Source organism: Bos grunniens, chromosome 29 (genome assembly GCF_055505025.1).
Source record: "Bos grunniens cultivar Pamir isolate PY7600 chromosome 29, Bosgru_T2T1.0, whole genome shotgun sequence".
Classification (NCBI taxonomy): domain Eukaryota; kingdom Metazoa; phylum Chordata; class Mammalia; order Artiodactyla; family Bovidae; genus Bos; species Bos grunniens.
The window spans coordinates 44,735,422-44,753,654 of record NC_141193.1 but is presented as its reverse complement, the minus strand read 5'-3'; the positions used below and the strand labels follow the sequence as shown (position 1 = coordinate 44,753,654).

Sequence of the window (18,233 nt, the reverse complement as noted above, 5' to 3'; positions counted from 1 at the left end):
TAGGGGTGGTGATGGAATCCCAGTTGAGCTACTTCAGATCCTAAAAAACGATGCTGCGAAAGTGATGCACTCAATATGCTAGTAAATTTGGAAAACTCAGCAGTGGCCACAGGACTGGAAAAGGTTAGTTTTCATTCCAATCACTAAGAAAGGCAATGCCAAAGAATGTTCAAAGTACTGCAAAATTGCACTCATCTACTAGCAAAGTAATGCTCAAAATTCTCTAAGCTAGGCTTCAACAGTACATGAACCGAGAACTTCCACATGTTCAAGCTGGATTTAGAAAAGGCAGAGAAACCAGAAATTAAATTGCCAACATTTGTTGGATCATAGAAAAAGCAAGATAATTTCAGAAAAATGTCTACTTCCACTTCATTGGCTACACTAAAACCTTTGACTGTGTGGATCACAACAAACTGGAAAATTCTTACAGAGATGGGAATACCAGACCACCTGACCTGCCTCTTGAGAAATCTGTATGGAGGTCAAGAAGCAACAGTTAGAACCAGACATGAAACAATGGACTGGTTCTAAACTGGGAAAGGAGTACATCAGGCTGTATATTGTTACCCTTCTTATTTAACTTATATGCAGAGTACAGCATGTAAAATGCTGGACTAGATGAAGCACAAGCTGGAATTAAGATTGCAGGAGAAATATCAATAACCTCAGAAATGCACATGACGCCAACTTCTTGGCAGAAAGCAAAGAGGACTAAAGAGTGAAAGTGAAAGAGGGGAGTGAAAAAGCTGATTTAAAACTCAACACTCAGAAAAACGAATATCATGGCATCCAGCCCCATCACTTCATGGAAATAGATGGGGAAACAAGGGAAACAATGACAGACTTTATTTTCTTGGGCTCCAAAATCACTGCAGATGGTGACTGCAGCCATGAAATTAAAAGACGCTTGCTCCCTGGAAGAAAAGCTCTGACCATTCTAGACAGCATATTAAAAAGCAGAGACATTACTTTGACGACAAAGGTCCATCTAGTCAAAACTATGGTTTTGCTAGTAGTTATGTATGTATGTGAGAGTTGGACTGTAAAGAAAGCTGAGCACTGAAGAATTGATGCTTTTGAACTGTGGTGTTGAAGAAGACTCTTGAGAGTCCCTTGGACTGCAAGGAGATCCAACCAGTCCATCCTAAAGGAAATCAGTCCTGAATATTCATTGGAAGGACTGATGCTGAAGCTGAATCTCCATAATACTTTGGCCACCTGATGCAAAGAACCAACTCATTGGAAAAGACCCTGATGCTGGGAAAGATTGAAGGCAGGAGGAAAAGGGGACAACAGAGGATGAGATGGTTGGCTTGCATCACCAACTCAATGGACATGAGTTTGAGTAAACTCCAGTAGTTTGTCATGGACAGGGAAGCCTGGTGTGCTGCAGTCCATGGGGTTGCAAAGAGTTGGACACGATTGAGTGACTGAAGTGAACTGAGTCAATATATAACCTTGTTTCATAGATATTCCAATCTAAAAACACTTTACTTTACATATACATATATATATATATATAGTTGATGAATTCATATTTAATTCATAGAAAAACAGCCCTGTACTCATGCCTGAATGCATCTGACTTTGTATGTAAAGCATATCACAGATTTCTTGCCATTGGGAACTCTAGATAACATATCAGTATTATATATTATATACTTGGGGGTATTTTAAACAGCAAAACCATTTTTTAAATTCAGTTAAATTGGAGGATAACTACTTTACAGTATTGTGGTGGGTTTTGCCAGACATCAGCATGAATCAGCCCTGGCACACATGTGTCCCCTAGTTCCTGAACACCCCTCTCAGCCCCTGCCCCACTCCACCCCTCCAGGTTGTCCCAGAGCACTGGCTTTGAGTGCCCTGAATCATACATCAAACTCCCACTGGCTATCTGTTTTATATGTGGTAATGTATATCTTTTAATGCTAAAATCACAAAATACAAAAATTTGGCACTTAATAGACAATGAAGAAAATGTCTTTATAGTAGCAAAACTGAAGCAAAAAAGCAGAGGTTCACCTTGTCCAGCTTCCTCTGTGAACATGCACATCAGGAGACTCGAATTTTTTGCTACCCTGTGCATGTCTAAGAGTGACCATAAAAGTGGTCTGAGTATTGAAATGGGGCTGCAAATAAATTTTAGGAAACCCATGAATTTGCAAATTCAGAATATGCAAATAATGAAGAATGACTATATAGCAAAGAATTGGAAGGAAAGTAATGAAATGGATTATAAGGAGATGGTTAAAATGCCCACCAATTAGAAGAGAGAGAAACCAGACAGATGGATGGACAGATAGACATAAAGAAAGGAAGGAAGAAAGAATAGATACTAAATCTATAAAACTGCTTTAAATGTGGTACATTTTCAGTTTTTCTCCTTATCTCCCCCTACTTTTTTATCTAACTTGGTAAAATTTATGTCACCCAAGTGGCGCACTGGTAAAAAATTTGCCTGCCAGTGCAGGAGATGCAAGAGACACGGGTTCCATCCCTGGGTCAGGAACATCCTCTGGAAAAGGAAATGGCAACCCACTCCAGTATTCTTGAGAATCCCATGGACAGAGTAGCCTGTGGGCTACAGTCCACGGGGTCACAAAGAGGCAGTCATGTCTGAGCACACACACACACACACACACACACACACACAGGTCACCCAAAAGCATTACAGTAGTGCCAGAATCCTAAGAGTCCACTCTAACAATGCAATGGAAAGCATTAGATAGTAGAAAGGTAAGCCCAAGGTTTTCTTGGCTATTCATTTTTGGATTTATTATTCCTTACTAAGAGATACCCTATCATCTTAAAGCAAACCTTAAAAGCATATTTTTATGAAAATGTTAATATTTAATAAGCTAAAGTCAATAGAGCACCATCTAACTTAGCCAATATGGATTGAACTTTATTGAGACTTAGATGGCAAATATTCCCCACTAAGCTTAAACACAATAACCCTTTTCTGTCCACAGATACTGGAATTTTCTGTTTATGTACAAACTATGCTACAGTTTTTATTTTGCTGTTGAATGGAAATCCCTACAACAAACCTGTTTTAAAATCAGCTTACTTATATACTACTGAAAAAAAGATCATCTTTTACTAAATTAAATGTAGAAATTAATTCCTGGGGGAAAAAAAAGAAAGAAAAAAGCTGAAGAATGTTATGAGAGAGGAGTAAATTAACAAACTGGTCCTGACTTTTTAATGGAAACATTACCTCCAGAAAAGTTTATCAAGACAGGCTTTTTACAATCCCCATTAAATTCAGTGAATGAATTGTGAAGGGTAAATTGGACCCATTATAATCTTAACATTTCTTATGTAATACTCATAATCACAGCATTACATAAGAGCAAGCTAACACTAACAAAAGGAGCAATTTAAATTTCCCCTTCTTGAAGAACGCCGCTCCGCCTGACAAACAGGGCTTCCTGTCCCATTTGCAGCACGCCCATGCATCTCCTCGAGTGCCAGTGAGACCCACACTCTCCTATCAGTGATATAATAAACCCTCCAAAACAGAGCGAGAAAATGAAGCAAACAAGCCCACTTCATTTCAACTTGTCAGCTTTAAATAAAACCTCTGCAGCTGAAAATGAGAAACTTGAGGGAAGACAATGTGTGAAGTAACCACTTTCAACTTGGGGACAAAACATATTCCATTACTTGTTTTTTCCTGATCTGCCACAAAAGTTTCTGAAATTTCAGCAGAGATCATTTTTAATAAAATCTTTTCTTGTCAAGGAGGACTTAAGAGGAAGAAATTGCTTATTTTTTCTGTTTGTTTATTTTTCCTCCTTCTTCACCCACTGATGCCTTCGGAAGAATCTCAAGTTATCCTAAGCCCCTATGATATCTTAATGAGTAATCTGTGACCTTTGGAACAACTCTCATCAATTTTTAAGTCAGAGTTAGTATAGCAGAACACACTGAAAAAAGTACATGCTTTTTTTTTTTTTTTACTTATTCTAATTTATTACTTACATATTACTTACATAAAACCTTACATAATACACAGATTTTATATCCAAAATATTGGAGCATGCCCTCTGCTTACTGAAATAAAAAGTATAAAAAACAAAAATGCATTGGGAGGAAGATAAAAAGAAATGAACATTCCAATAAATAGAAATACCTGAATATTGGTGAAATAAATAATGATTGTTAATGTAAACCATTTCACTCAACTTTTCCCAGTGCCTACTGCCCCTCACCCAGCTTATCTCCAAACCCTTTCCTGCCTTGCATTCAGGAGGCTCCATTCCACTCTTCCTCTCAACTCTCTCCATGTCATCTCTTCCTTCTTTGTTGTTACCCTTTTTTCATTGTTAAATTTCCCTTGACTTTATTTACTTCTCCTGAAAGGGCACGTGTGCCTCTTTAAAGGACGGTTAGTACTGCTGGGTCCAGCAGATACACAGCATAAGCTATGCATATTTCAAATGACAGGAAGGATGGGAAAAGTCAGACACTTTTTTCCTGAATGTCCCAAGGTGTGTCCAGATTTCAAAGAAACACATTTTTATGTCTTTTATTTCCAAAGTTTTATCTCATGTATTTTCCAAATAAGCTTAGAATACTCTTCCTTATTCTGTTACATTATTATAATAGAAACTCTCCAATTTCAAACTTGTTTTGAAATTCCTAGGTTACTTTGAGTGATCAGTACATAGAATGATATTGATGTTGAAGAGTATGATTCCTGTCACCATCGTTGATGGCCTGTTGTTAAGAAGTTGTTTCAATGACTCTAGTGTAAAGAGACACAAAAGCTATGACCAACCTAGACAGCATATTAAAAAGCAGAGACATTACTTTACCAACAAAGGTCCATCTAGTCAATGCTGTGGTTTTTCCAGTAGTCATGTATGGATGTGAGAGTTGGACTATAAAGAAAGCTGAGCACCGAAGAATTGATGCTTTTGAACTGTGGTGTTGGAGAAGACTCTTGAGAGTCCCTTGGACTGCAAGGAGATCCAACCAGTCCATGAAAAGGAAATCAGTCCTGGGTGTTCATTGGAAGGACAGATGCTGAAGCTGAAACTCCAATACATTGGCCACCTGATGCGAAGAGTTGAGTCATTGGAAAAGACCCTGGTGCTGGGAAATATTGAAGGCAGGAGGAGAAGGGGACAACAGAGGATGAGATGGTTGGATGGCACCACCAACGTGATGGACATGAGTTTGAGTAGGTTCTGGGAGTCCTGGCTTGCTTAGTCCATAGGGTCACAAAGAGTCAGACACGACTGAGTGACTGAACTGGTACTGATAGTGTAAAACATGATTTCATATGTGTATTTTACATGTATCCTTATTAAAGAAGTATCATGGGATAGGAAAGAGGATATGGACTATAAGGACTTCGGTTTGGGCTCTGATGAATCAATTAATAGAATGATCATAATCAGAAAGTTTCTCTTGTTTAACCACTCAGGAAAATCCCCTCAAGTAGGAAATGGCAACCCTCCCTAGTAGTCTTGCCTAGAAAATCCCATGGACAGAGGAGCCTGGTGGGCTACAGTCCATGGGGTCACAAAGAGTCAGACACAAGTGATCACACACACACACTCACACATCATTACATGTAAAATATAGGAAAAAAATGAATATCATATGATGGTTAAATTAACATTAGGTATATTTTAGAAGTATTTTTCAGTTTTACTTTATGATCCTTATCATGATTTATTATTAAGTAAAGGAAAAGAAATATACTTAAAATTAATTTAACCTAGCTATTAAACATTCAGTAAATAGTGTGAACGGTGATATATAGCTTTCATGATTATACTCTATTTTACAACCAGTGAAATTCTGCCAAAAGCATTAGGTTATTCTCTGCAGTTCAAGGTAAGTGAGACTGGTACCTTCCAGCATTCTTAGACGCAAAGTTTCCATTGTATTTTGCACTTTTTATCCTATTTGATTTGAGCTGCTATCTCAATAATCATGTAGTATAATGTAAGACCATAGTGTGGCCTGAGTGCCATTTATTGATGAATGTTTTCAAAACGATAGCAAACAGCATCGTTTTCTCAGACGAGACCTGTTCTGAGCTGAGGGGTTTTTGTTTCCCCACAGTGACGGCTGGGCTGACAGGTATGATGTGACAGATGGCTATCAGCGAGAAGCTGTTGGTGGAATCACAATCAAGCTCCAGTCTCCCGACGTCAAGTGGTTTGATGATTATTATCTGAAGCTCCGGCCAGAAACAAACCTCCGAAACCCTTGGTTTCAAGAATTCTGGCAGCATCGCTTTCAGTGCCGGCTGGAAGGGTTTGCACAGGAGAACAGCAAATACAACAAGACTTGCAATAGTAAGCAGATTTATTCTTTCATTTCAAGTGGGTAAGGCTCCAATTTAAGTGAACTGTGTTATGAGGATAGCGGCTGTCATCTGTTAGAAAGGAGGGCTCTTATATAGAGTGGGTACTGCTTCTTAGAGGGATAAGAAAATATAAGAGAGTAAATGTTCACTCTATTAAGATTGCAAACTGTTTCTATCATTCAGGATATTGGCAGTGTACTACAAAGCTAATGTGAGCTCCAGAAAGGAACTCTTCTTGACATTTTTGAAGGCAAGAACTACATTCTGGTTATTTTGATTATCTTTAGCAATTAGCACAGTGGAAGGCACATAACAAGGGTTTCATGTATGTCTGAAAAATGAATTAGTGCATGTTGAAGGACGGACCAATTCCTACTTCCATCAATAAACTATAAAACAGTAGCAAGGATTTGCTGTGTATAATTATGATGTTCCAGGAGACATAAACTAAGCAGAGCCATTCAAATGATTTATAAGGATTCACAACGAATCCTTTAGTTGTAAGGGTAACAAGATGAGGAAAACTAGATCCTGCCCTCAAGGGATTTATTGTCTAGTTAGGGAGATCATGATGCCAACAAAAGTTGCACTTCAGTGTTGTACATGATGTAACAGGAATTTTAAACAAAGGGTTTGGTCAGTTTTATTTGTAGCAAATCCAAAGGGAATCTTGACTCTTAATAATCAGACAGGGTCAATGTTGATCTGTAAGTCAAAGCGCAAAGGTTAAGATTTGTTAAAACCAACAAAGGGTTTGCTAAGACTGATTTGTCCCGCATTGTGTAACAAGCACCTCATATGTGTTTACAAAGGAGTGAAATGTTTTAGTTGGTGGTATAATGCCTCTCTCATGATGCTGGAACAGGAGAGAGCACTGGAGCAATGAGGCTGAGGTTGAAATCCTAGCCCATGAATTAATTCCAGTCTACAGAGAAGCTGTCACCAGCACCAAAATGAGGAAAATAGGAACAATGTAGGGACTTCTTTATAATGCATCTCCTAAGTTCACATCCATACTGTGTTTTTTCTATCAGTCCCTTCTTTTGTGAAATGAAAGAAGTAGTAAGTGCTGATCTGTGATGACTCTTACATGTCAGTATTTGGAAAAGTGAGACTGTGGCAGCCTCATGTAAGTTCCTACCTAGTCTAGCAACAGTGGACAGGAAGGCTGGGGTGTGGGATGGTACTGCCCCGTGAAATCCAGAAGCCACAGCAGCCTGCTATGAAACTACATTTGCTTCTCTCCTGCTTTAAATACTGCCAACTCTTGTCCAGAATCTTCAAATGCTTCTTCATTTCCTTTGTTTTTATGTTTTATTTTCATGAAAAAAAAAAAAAAGTGTGTGAATACACAGGACTGTGACTTCTGTTTCACAATTTTTATACCCAAGTTTATATTTTTCACAGTTCTATCCAGTTTCTTTTTTCAATTTAATTTTACTTCTAATTGGAGGATAATTACTTTACAATATTGTGATGGTTTCCACCGTACACCAACCTGAATCTGCCATATGTATCCATACATTGCCTTCCTCCTAAGCTCCCTCCTATCTCCCACCCATTCCACCCCTCCCTCTAGGCTGTCACAGTGCACTGGCTTTGGGTTCTGTGTCATACAGCAAATGCTCACTGTGTGCATTAGTCGCTCAGTCATGTCTGACTCTTTGTGACCCCATGGACTGTAGTCCACCAGGCTCCTCTTTCCATGGAATTCTCCAGGCAAGAATACTGGAGTGGGTTGCCATTCCCTTCTCCAGGGACTCTTCCCCATCCAGGGATCAAACTAAGGTCCACCGTATTGCAGGCAGACTCTTTACCGTCTGAGCCACCAGGGAAGCCAAAAGTCCACGGGCTAGCTACTTTACATATGGCCACAGATGTGTGTCAATGCTACTCTCGCAAATCACGCCACCTTCTCTCCCCTACCATGCCCAAAAGCGCGTTCTCCACGTCTGCATCTCCAGGGCTGCCCTGTACATAGGTTCATCACTACCGTCTTTCTAGACTCTATACATACGCGTTAAAATACAATATTTGTCTTTTTCTTTCTGGCTTCACTTTGTATAATAATCTCTAGGTTTGTCCACCACATGAGAACCAACCTAAATGCAAAAAGTGGTGCTGGGAAAAGAGGCCAGCGACATGTAAAATAATAAAATTAGAACACTTCCTAACACCATACACAAAAATAAACTCAAAATGGATTAAAGAAACACCCAAATGTAAGACTAGAAACTATAAAACTCTTAGAGGAAAACATAGGCAGAACACTCTTTGACATAAAGCACAGCAAGATCCTCTATGACCCACCTCCTAGAGTAATGGAAATACAAACAAAAATAAACAACTCTGACCTAATTAAACTTAAAAGCTTTTGCAAGGAAAGCTTATGAAGGAAACTAAAAGCAAGGTAAAAAGAAAACCCTCAGAATGGGAGAAAATAACAGCAAATGAGACAACCGATAAAGAACTAATTTCCAAAATATACAAGCAATGCATGAAGCTCAATACCAGAAAAATAATCCAATCAAAGACTAAGCAGAAGACTTAGACAGACATTTCTCCAAAGAAGAAGACATTTCTCAGTCATGTCTGACTCTTTGCAACCCCATGGACTGTAGCCTACCAGGCTCCTCTGTCCATGGGATTTTCCAGGCAATAGTCCTGGAGTGGATTGCCATTTCCTTCTCCAGGGGGTCTTCCCAACTCTGGGATCAAACCCGGGTCTCCCGCATTGTAGACAGACACTTTACCATCTGAGCCACCAGGGAAGTCAAAGAAGACATAGGGATGGCTAATAAACACATGAAAAGATGCTCAACATCGCTCATTATCAGAGAAATGCAAATCAAAACCACAACAAGGCATCATCTCACAACAGTCAGAATGGCCATCATCAAAAAGTCTATCCAGTTTCTGAAGGACACAAACTTCTTTCTTCCCTTGAGATCTGGGGTGCACACATCCTCTATGCACTGATCCTATGATTGTGTACAGATAACTCTATGTAGCTACATTGGAGGCATTTTGGAGGGTCAGCTGCAGACCCAGTCTCGTTTCTGGTAAGGAGTTAGTGACAGCCCCTAACCAGTGTGGCTAAGTAAATTTTTCCAGTTGTTCCTTCGCCCTCTTTTGTACTAGTGTTCTTCCTCCCCAACTTCTTTTTGTCTGAAATGTCCTCTCCTGGAAATAATTCTTTGTTTCTCTTACTTTTTTTTTTTTCTTTTGGAGGCCTTTTGACATACAGTCTTGAAAAACTCTTTGATTTACATGGAAACATTATTTCTATGGAAATTATTCTATAAAATTCTCCATTTGAAATTGTTGCTGCAGCTCTGCCTTTCCCATGAACACCCTGATGTGATTTCTCTGCTCAGGGGCTGTCCCTTACTCTAGTTATGGAAAAGCATTCTTTTAGTCCCACCCCCATGGAATGTTATCTGTCAACAGGTGTCATCCGTGTACATAAAGATGAACACGGGTATGTAATACCTCCGTTATTCTTCTCAATGAGAGAAGAACTGTCGTTATCATTAAAGATAATAAAACCAAGAATTAGAGAGACAAAACAACCTGCTCAGGAAAACACCAGAACTGAGACTCAAACTCAGGTTTGTCTGAAGTTTAGCTTATATGCTACACTAAGTGAAAGTCACTCAGTCATGTCTGACTCTTTGCGATCCCATGGACTATACAGAATACTGTATAGTAGAATACTGGAATGGGTAGTCTTTCCCTTCTTCAGGAGATCTTCCCAACTCAGGGATCGAACCCAGGTCTCCCACTTTGCAGGTGGACTCTTTACCAGCTGAGCCACAAGGGAAGTCCATACTACACTAAAGAGAGAGACTATTTAATTTTAAAAATCACAATCAAAATTGCCTTCTATAATAGTTAACATATAGGTCAAAAATACAAAAAAGAGAAAAATAAATATTAAGATTATTTGTATATAACTATGGAATGCAGTAATAGATACCTCAATATTCAATAATCTCTAATTTTGACCATATTTCCTTATTTACTCAAATGTCCTTTCAGTATCTACATTTTCAAATGACCCCAGGTAGTTTATTCTGTAACACTACTGAATATGAGTAGTGTTTCCCTGAATATACTTTCATCAAGCAGTGTGCATAAGACAACCATTTTTGAGTTGGAGAGGTAAGTTGGACTTTACAATTCATGACAGGCAAGAAATCTTCACCTTATTCACTCTCTATAGTACCCAAATCTAATAGATACGTCAATAAGCAAAATGACTTGATACAAAGAGTGGAAATACTCATAGCTGAATAACTGCCATTTTGTTTTGTTTTTTTAGAAACTTCTTGAAAGGCAAAGTATAAGACCTAGGAGAAGTATATGAATCTGAGTAAAATTAGCAGTAGCCTTATACAGAATGAGCTAAAGAAAAGCTCTGAGTAACCAAAAAGCTTAACACTTAACAGAAAACACTTAACACTGAATAAGTAGCAGAGCCATCTTAGAGACCAACTCCTAGAAATTAATTCCCAATAGATTACAGCTGAAGTGATTTTTTTTTTAATCTGTATGGGAAACCAATGTGACTAATATTAACAGCACAATGTTCATGGCAAAACCACTAATATTACCTTAGTATAATTTTCTAAGTACAGTTTATTTTTCTTTAAACTAATGATTTATAGTAACACCTGGATAACAGTCTTTCATATAGCCTCTTCTGGTTTCCCACTAAAGTACTGATGACTGTATCCATAACAATAGAAAACTCATGTAACAACAATCTTTGAGAAAGGCAGCCATCGGAATGCCAGTGCCCGGAAGACTTCCACTAAATAGCCATTACACCTATGAAATCAGATATTGGTACAACTGGCTAACTATAGAGAAAAAAGCTGGTGTAGCCTCATACCACAATGTATACACACACACACTTGTATACATATATACATACACACCCAGATGAGCAAAATACTTAAGTGTGAAAAAAGAAAACTATGGAGACAAAAGAAATCACTGTAGAGGGATTCAATTCAGAGCAGTCACTCAGTCATGTCTGACTCCCCGCAACCCCATGGTCTGCAGCATGCCAGGCTTCCCTGTCCATCAACAACTCCCAGAGCCGACTCAAACTCATGTCCATCACGTCAGTGATGCCGTCCAACCATCTCATCCTCTGTCGTCCCCTTCTCCTCCCACCTTCAGTCTTTCCCAGCATCAGGGTCTTTTCCAATGAGTTGGTTCTTCACATCAGGAGGCCAAAGTATTGGAGTTTCAGCTTCAGCATCAGTCCTTTCAATGAATATTCAGGACTGATTTCCTTCAGGATGGACTGGTTGGATCTCCTTGCAGTCCAAGGAACTCTCAAGAGTCTTCTCCAACACCACAGTTCAAAAGCATTCAATTCTTCAGTGCTCAGCTTTCTTAATAGTTCAACTCTCAAATCCATAAATGACTACTGGAAAAACCATAGCTTTGACTAGATGGACCTTTGTCAGCAAAGTGATGTCTCTGCTTTTTAATATGCTATCTAGGTTGGTCAGAGCTTTTCTTCCAGGGAGCAAGCGTCTTTTAATTTCATGGCTGTAGTCACCATCTGCAGTGATTTTGGAGCCCAAGAAAATAAAGTTTGTTACTGTTTCCATTGTTTCCCCTTCTATTTGCCATGAAGTGATGGGACCGGATGCCATGATCTTAGTTTTCTGAATGTTGAGTTTTGTTTGTTTGTTTGTTTTTAAATTTCTATATGTTTTTATTTTTTTTAACTTTATTTTATTTTTAAACTTTACATAATTGTATTAGTTTTGCCAAATATCAAAATGAATCCATCACAGGTATACATGTGCTCCCCATCCTGAACCCTCCTCCCTCCTCCCTCCCCATACCATCCCTCTGGGTCATCCCAGTGCACTAGCCCCAAGCATCCAGTATCGTGCATCGAACCTGGACTGGCATCTCGTTTCATACATGATATTTTACATGTTTCAATGCCATTCTCCCAAATCTTCCCACCCTCTCCCTCTCGCATAGAGTCCATAAGACTGTTCTATACATCAGTGTCTCTTTTGCTGTCTCGTACACAGGGTTATTGTTACCATCTTTCTAAATTCCATATATATGCGTTATTATACTGTATCGGTGTTTTTCCTTTCATCAAGAGGCTCTTGAGTTCTTCTTTGCTTTCTGCCATAAGGATGGTGTCATCTGCATATCTGAGGTTATTGGTATTTCTCCTGGCACTCTTGATTCCAGCTTGTGTTTCACCCAGCCCAGCATTTCACTTGATGTACTCTGCATATGTTACATAAGCAGGGTGACAATATATAGCCTTGATGTACTCCTTTCCTGATTTGGAACCAGTCTGTTGTTCCATGTCCAGATCTAACTGTTTGTTGCTTCTTGACCTGCATACAGATTAGGAAGGTTTTACTCAGAAAAAGAATGATACAGTTTATGAGACTGAGAATGTTTCGTGGTTTTTTTTTTTTTTTCATGTTGCTGTTGATTAGTCACTAAGTTATTTTAATAACTTAAAATAACTTTAAATAACTGTGTATTTCATGTAATTACTATTAATTATTATATGACATATATGCACCACATGCATATAAATGAAAATGCCTCAAAAATGTGTGTGTGGGGTGTAGTTATTGTTATTGTAACATTATTGTAATAATATTGTTTTTATTTATAATAAAATGTTCTATAACATTGAACAGTTATTGTTCAACCCTTTTGTGACCCCATGGTCTGTAACCCACCAGGCTCCTCTGTCCATTGGATTTCCCAGGCAAGAATACTGGAGTGGGTTGCCCCTTCCTTCTCCATGGTGGTTTTTTTTTTTTTTTAATTTTATTTTATTTTTAAACTTTACATAATTGTATTAGTTTTGCCAAATATCAAAATGAATCCATCACAGGTATACATGTGCTCCCCATCCTGAACCCTCCTCCCTCCTCCCTCCCCATACCATCCCTCTGGGTCGTCCCAGTGCACTAGCCCCAAGCATCCAGTATTGTGCATTGAACCTGGACTGGCATCTCGTTTCATACATGATATTTTACATGTTTCAATGCCATTCTCCAAAATCTTCCCACCCTCTCCCTCTCGCATAGAGTCCATAAGACTGTTCCATACATCAGTGTCTCTTTTGCTGTCTCGTACACAGGGTTATTGTTATCATCTTTCTAAATTCCATATATATGCATTACTATACTGTATTGGTGTTTTTCCTTCTGGCTTACTTCACTCTGTATAATAGGCTCCAGTTTCATCCACCTCATTAGAACTGATTCAAATGAATTCTTTTTAATGGCTGAGTACTACTCCATTGTGTACATGTACCACAGCTTTCTTATCCATTCATCTGCTGATGGACATCTAGGTTGCTTCCATGTCCTGGCTATTATAAACAGTGCTGCGATGAACATTGGGGTACACATGTCTCTTTCCCTTCTGGTTTCCTCAGTGTGTATGCCCAGCAGTGGGATTGCTGGATCATAAGGCAATTCTATTTCCAGTTTTTTAAGGAATCTCCACACTATTCTCCATAGTGGCTGGACTAGTTTTCATTCCCACCAACAGTGTAAGAGGGTTCCCTTTTCTCCACACCCTCTCCAACATTTATTATTTGTAGATTTTTGGATCGCAGCCATTCTGACTAGTGTGAAATGGTACCTCATAGTGGTCTTGATTTGCATTTCTCTGATAATGAGTGATGTTGAGCATCTTTTCATGTGTTTGTTAGCCATCTGTATGTCTTCTTTGGTGAAATGTCTATTTAGTTCTTTGGCCCATTTTTTGATTGGGTCACTTATTTTTCTGGAGTTGAGCTGTAGGAGTTGCTTGTATATTTTTGAGATTAGTTGTTTGTCAGTTGCTTCATTTGCTATTATTTTCTCCCATTCTGAAGGCTGTCTTTTCACCTTGCTGATAGTTTCCTTTGATGTGCAGAAGCTTTTAAGGTTAATTAGGTCCCATTTGTTTATTTTTGCTTTTATTTCCGATATTCTGGGAGGTGGGTCATAGAGGATCCTGCTGTGATGTATGTCGGAGAGTGTTTTGCCTATGTTCTCCTCTAGGAGTTTTATAGTTTCTGGTCTTATGTTTAGATCTTTAATCCATTTTGAGTTTATTTTTGTGTATGGTGTTAGAAAGTGTTCTAGTTTCATTCTTTTACAAGTGGTTGACCAGTTTTCCCAGCACCACTTGTTAAAGAGATTGTCTTTAATCCATTTTATATTCTTGCCTCCTTTGTCAAAGATAAGGTTCCATATGTGCGTGGATTTATCTCTGGGCTTTCTATTTTGTTCCATTGATCTATATTTCTGTCTTTGTGCCAGTACCATACTGTCTTGATGACTGTGGCTTTGTAGTAGAGCCTGAAGTCAGGTAGGTTGATTCCTCCAGTTCCTTTCTTCTTTCTCAAGATCGCTTTGGCTATTTGAGGTTTTTTGTATTTCCATACAAATTGTGAAATTATTTGTTCTAGCTCTGTGAAGAATACTGTTGGTAGCTTGATAGGAATTGCATTGAATCTATAAATTGCAGAGGAAGGTAAACTTCCAAACTCATTCTATGAGGCCACCATCACCCTAATACCAAAACCTGACAAAGATCCCACAAAAAAAGAAAACTACAGGCCAATATCACTGATGAACATAGATGCAAAAATCCTTAACAAAATTCTAGCAATCAGAATCCAACAACACATTAAAAAGATCATACACCATGACCAAGTGGGCTTTATCCCAGGGATGCAAGGATTCTTCAATATCTGCAAATCAATCAATGTAATACACCACATTAACAAATTGAAAAATTAAAACCATATGATTATCTCAGTAGATGCAGAGAAAGCCTTTGACAAAATTCAACATCCATTTATGATAAAAACTCTCCAGAAAGCAGGAATAGAAGGAACATATCTCAACATAATAAAAGCTATATATGACAAACCCACAGCAAACATTATCCTCAATGGTGAAAAATTGAAAGCATTTCCTCTAAAGTCAGGAATAAGACAAGGGTGCCCACTTTCACCATTACTATTCAACATAGTTTTGGAAGTTTTGGCCACAGCAATCAGAGCAGAAAAAGAAATAAAAGGAATCCAAATTGGAAAAGAAGAAGTAAAACTCTCACTATTTGCAGATGACATGATCCTCTACATAGAAAACCCTAAAGACTCCACCAGAAAATTACTAGAACTAATCAATGACTATAGTAAAGTTGCAGGATATAAAATCAACACACAGAAATCCCTTGCATTCCTATACACTAATAATGAGAAAACAGAAAGAGAAATTAAGGAAACAATTCCATTCACCATTGCAACGGAAAGAATAAAATACTTAGGAATATATCTACCTAAAGAAACTAAAGACCTATATATAGAAAACTATAAAACACTGGTGAAAGAAATCAAAGAGGACACTAATAGATGGAGAAATATACCATGTTCATGGATTGGAAGAATCAATATAGTGAAAATGAGTATACTACTCCATGGTGGTTTTAATTAAATAAAAAAATTTAAATTCCATGTGTTAAAAACATAATAAAAAGGGAAAAGGGGCCAATATGTCAGTCTAAATATTTATTTCTTACAAGAAAAACCCGTCCAACTTTAAAACATAAAAATAAAAAACAAAACAAATGTACAATGGATATTCTAGCAAATGCTTCATAGAACAATTAAAAATTATTAATAAACATAAGAAAAATTCACTCATTATTGAGAAAAGTTCACTCTCATTATTAATTGTAAAAATACAAATGTTCTTCCTTTTATCTTTCTGTATTTTCCAAACATTCCAGAATGAGGATAAGTTATTTCTTATCCCCCCAAAAAAAGAAAAAGAAATAACATTTTCAAATTATTATTTAAGGACACTACACCCCCCCACACATTATTGAGGCATTTTCATTTATATGTGTGTGGTGCATGTATGTCTTATAATAATAGTAATTACATAAAATACACAACTCAAGTGAATTTATGTTTTATGAATTTATATAATAAATACATAAACACACACACACATCTCTGTAAATACCATCCAAAGAAACAATATCAGAAAGTTCTCTCATACCCAGTCCCAAACAATAACATGCTCCATTAATATAAAATTGAAAAAAAATTAATTTATTTTTTAATTGAAGGATAATTGCTTTACAGAATTTTGTTTCCTGTCAAACCTCAACATAAATCAGCCATAGGCATACATATATCCCCTCCGATCTCCCTCCCCATCCCACCCTCCTAGGTTGATACAGAGGGCTGGTTTGATTTCCTGAGACATGCAGCAAATTCCCGTTGGCTATCTATTTTACAGATGGTAATGTAAGTTTCCATGTTACTCTTTCCATACATCTCACCCTCTCTTCCCTCTCCCCATGTCCATAAGTCTATTCTCTATGTCTCTTTCCCATTGCTGCCCTGCAAATAAATTCTTCAGTACCATTTTTCTAGATTCCGTATATATGTGTTCATATATGATATTTGTCTTTCTCTTCCTGACTTAATTCACTCTGTAAAATAGGCTGTAGGTTCATCCACCTCATTAGAACTGACTCAAATGTATTCCATTTTATGGCTGAATAACATTCCATTGTGTATATGTACCACAACTTCTTTATCCATTCAACTGTTGATGGACATCTAAGTTGCTTCCATGCTCTAGCTACTGTAAACAGTGCTGTAATGAACAATGGGATGCACGTGTCTTTTTCAATTTTGGTTTCCTCAGGGTATATGCCTAGGAGTGGGATTTCTGGGTCATATGGTGCTTTTATTCCTAGTTTTTTAAGGAATCTCCATACCGTCATCCATAGTGGCTGTATCCATTTACATTCCCACCAACAGTGCAAGAGCATTCCCTTTTCTCCTCACCCTCTCCAGCATTTATTGTTTGTAGACTTTTTGATGATGGCCATTCTTACTGGTGCAAGGTGATACCTCATTGTAGTTTTGATTTGCATTTCTCTAATAATGAGGCAAGAGTAGTGGAGTGGGGTGCCATTGCCTTCTCCAATAATGAGTGGTGTTCAGCATCTTTTCATGTGTCTGTTAGCCATCTGTATATCTACTTTGGAGAAATGTCTATTTAGGTCTTTTTCCCACTTTTTTATTGGGTTGTTTGTTTTTCTGGAATTGAGTTGTATGAGCTGCTTGTATATTTTGGAAATTAATCCTTTGTCAGTTGTTTCATTTGCTATTATTTTCTCCCATTCTGAGGGTTGTCTTTACACCTTGCTTATAGTTTCCTTTGCTATACAAAAGCTTTTAAGTTTAATCAGGTCCCACTTGTTTACTTTTGTTTTTATTTCCATTACTCTAGGAGGTAGGTCATAGAGGGTCTTGCTTTGATTTATGTCATCGAGTGTTCTGCCTATGTTCTCCTTTAAGAGGTTTATAGTTTCTGGTCTTACATTTAGGTCTTTAATCCATTTTGAGTTTATCTTTGTGTACAGTGTTAGGAAGTGTTCTAATTTCATTCTTTTACATGTAGCTGTCCAGTTTTCCCAGTACCATTTATTGAAGAGGCTGTCTTTGCCCCATTGTATAGTCTTGCCTCCTTTGTCAAAAATAAGGTACGCATAGGTGCATGGGTTTATTTCTGGGCTTTCTATCTTGTTCCATTGGTCTATATTTCTGGTTTTGTGCCAGAACCACACTATCTTGATGACTGTAGCTTTGTAGTATAATCTGAAGACAGGAAGGTTGATTCCTCCAGCTCCATTCTTCTTTCTCAGGACTGCTTTGGCTACTCAGGTACTTTGGGGTTTCCATATGAATTGTGAAATTTTTTGTTCTACTTCTGTGAAAAATGCCATTGGTAATTTGATAGGGATCACATTGAATCTGTAGATTACATTTGTTAGTATAGTCATTTTCACAATATTGATT

At 37.8% G+C, this 18,233-nt stretch overlaps 1 protein-coding gene across 4 annotated transcripts in view; it reads left to right on the top strand.

Moving 5' to 3' along the window:
- GRM5 (glutamate metabotropic receptor 5) overlaps window positions 1–18,233 on the top strand; it is a 644,995-nt gene that overhangs the window by 450,811 nt on the left and 175,951 nt on the right. For all 4 annotated transcript variants that reach the window (XM_086383216.1, XM_086383215.1, XM_086383217.1 and 1 more), the window contains exon 4: window positions 6,091–6,326. In XM_086383216.1, coding sequence (XP_086239342.1) covers window positions 6,091–6,326 — 236 coding nt within the window. The remainder of the gene's footprint in view (window positions 1–6,090; window positions 6,327–18,233) is intronic.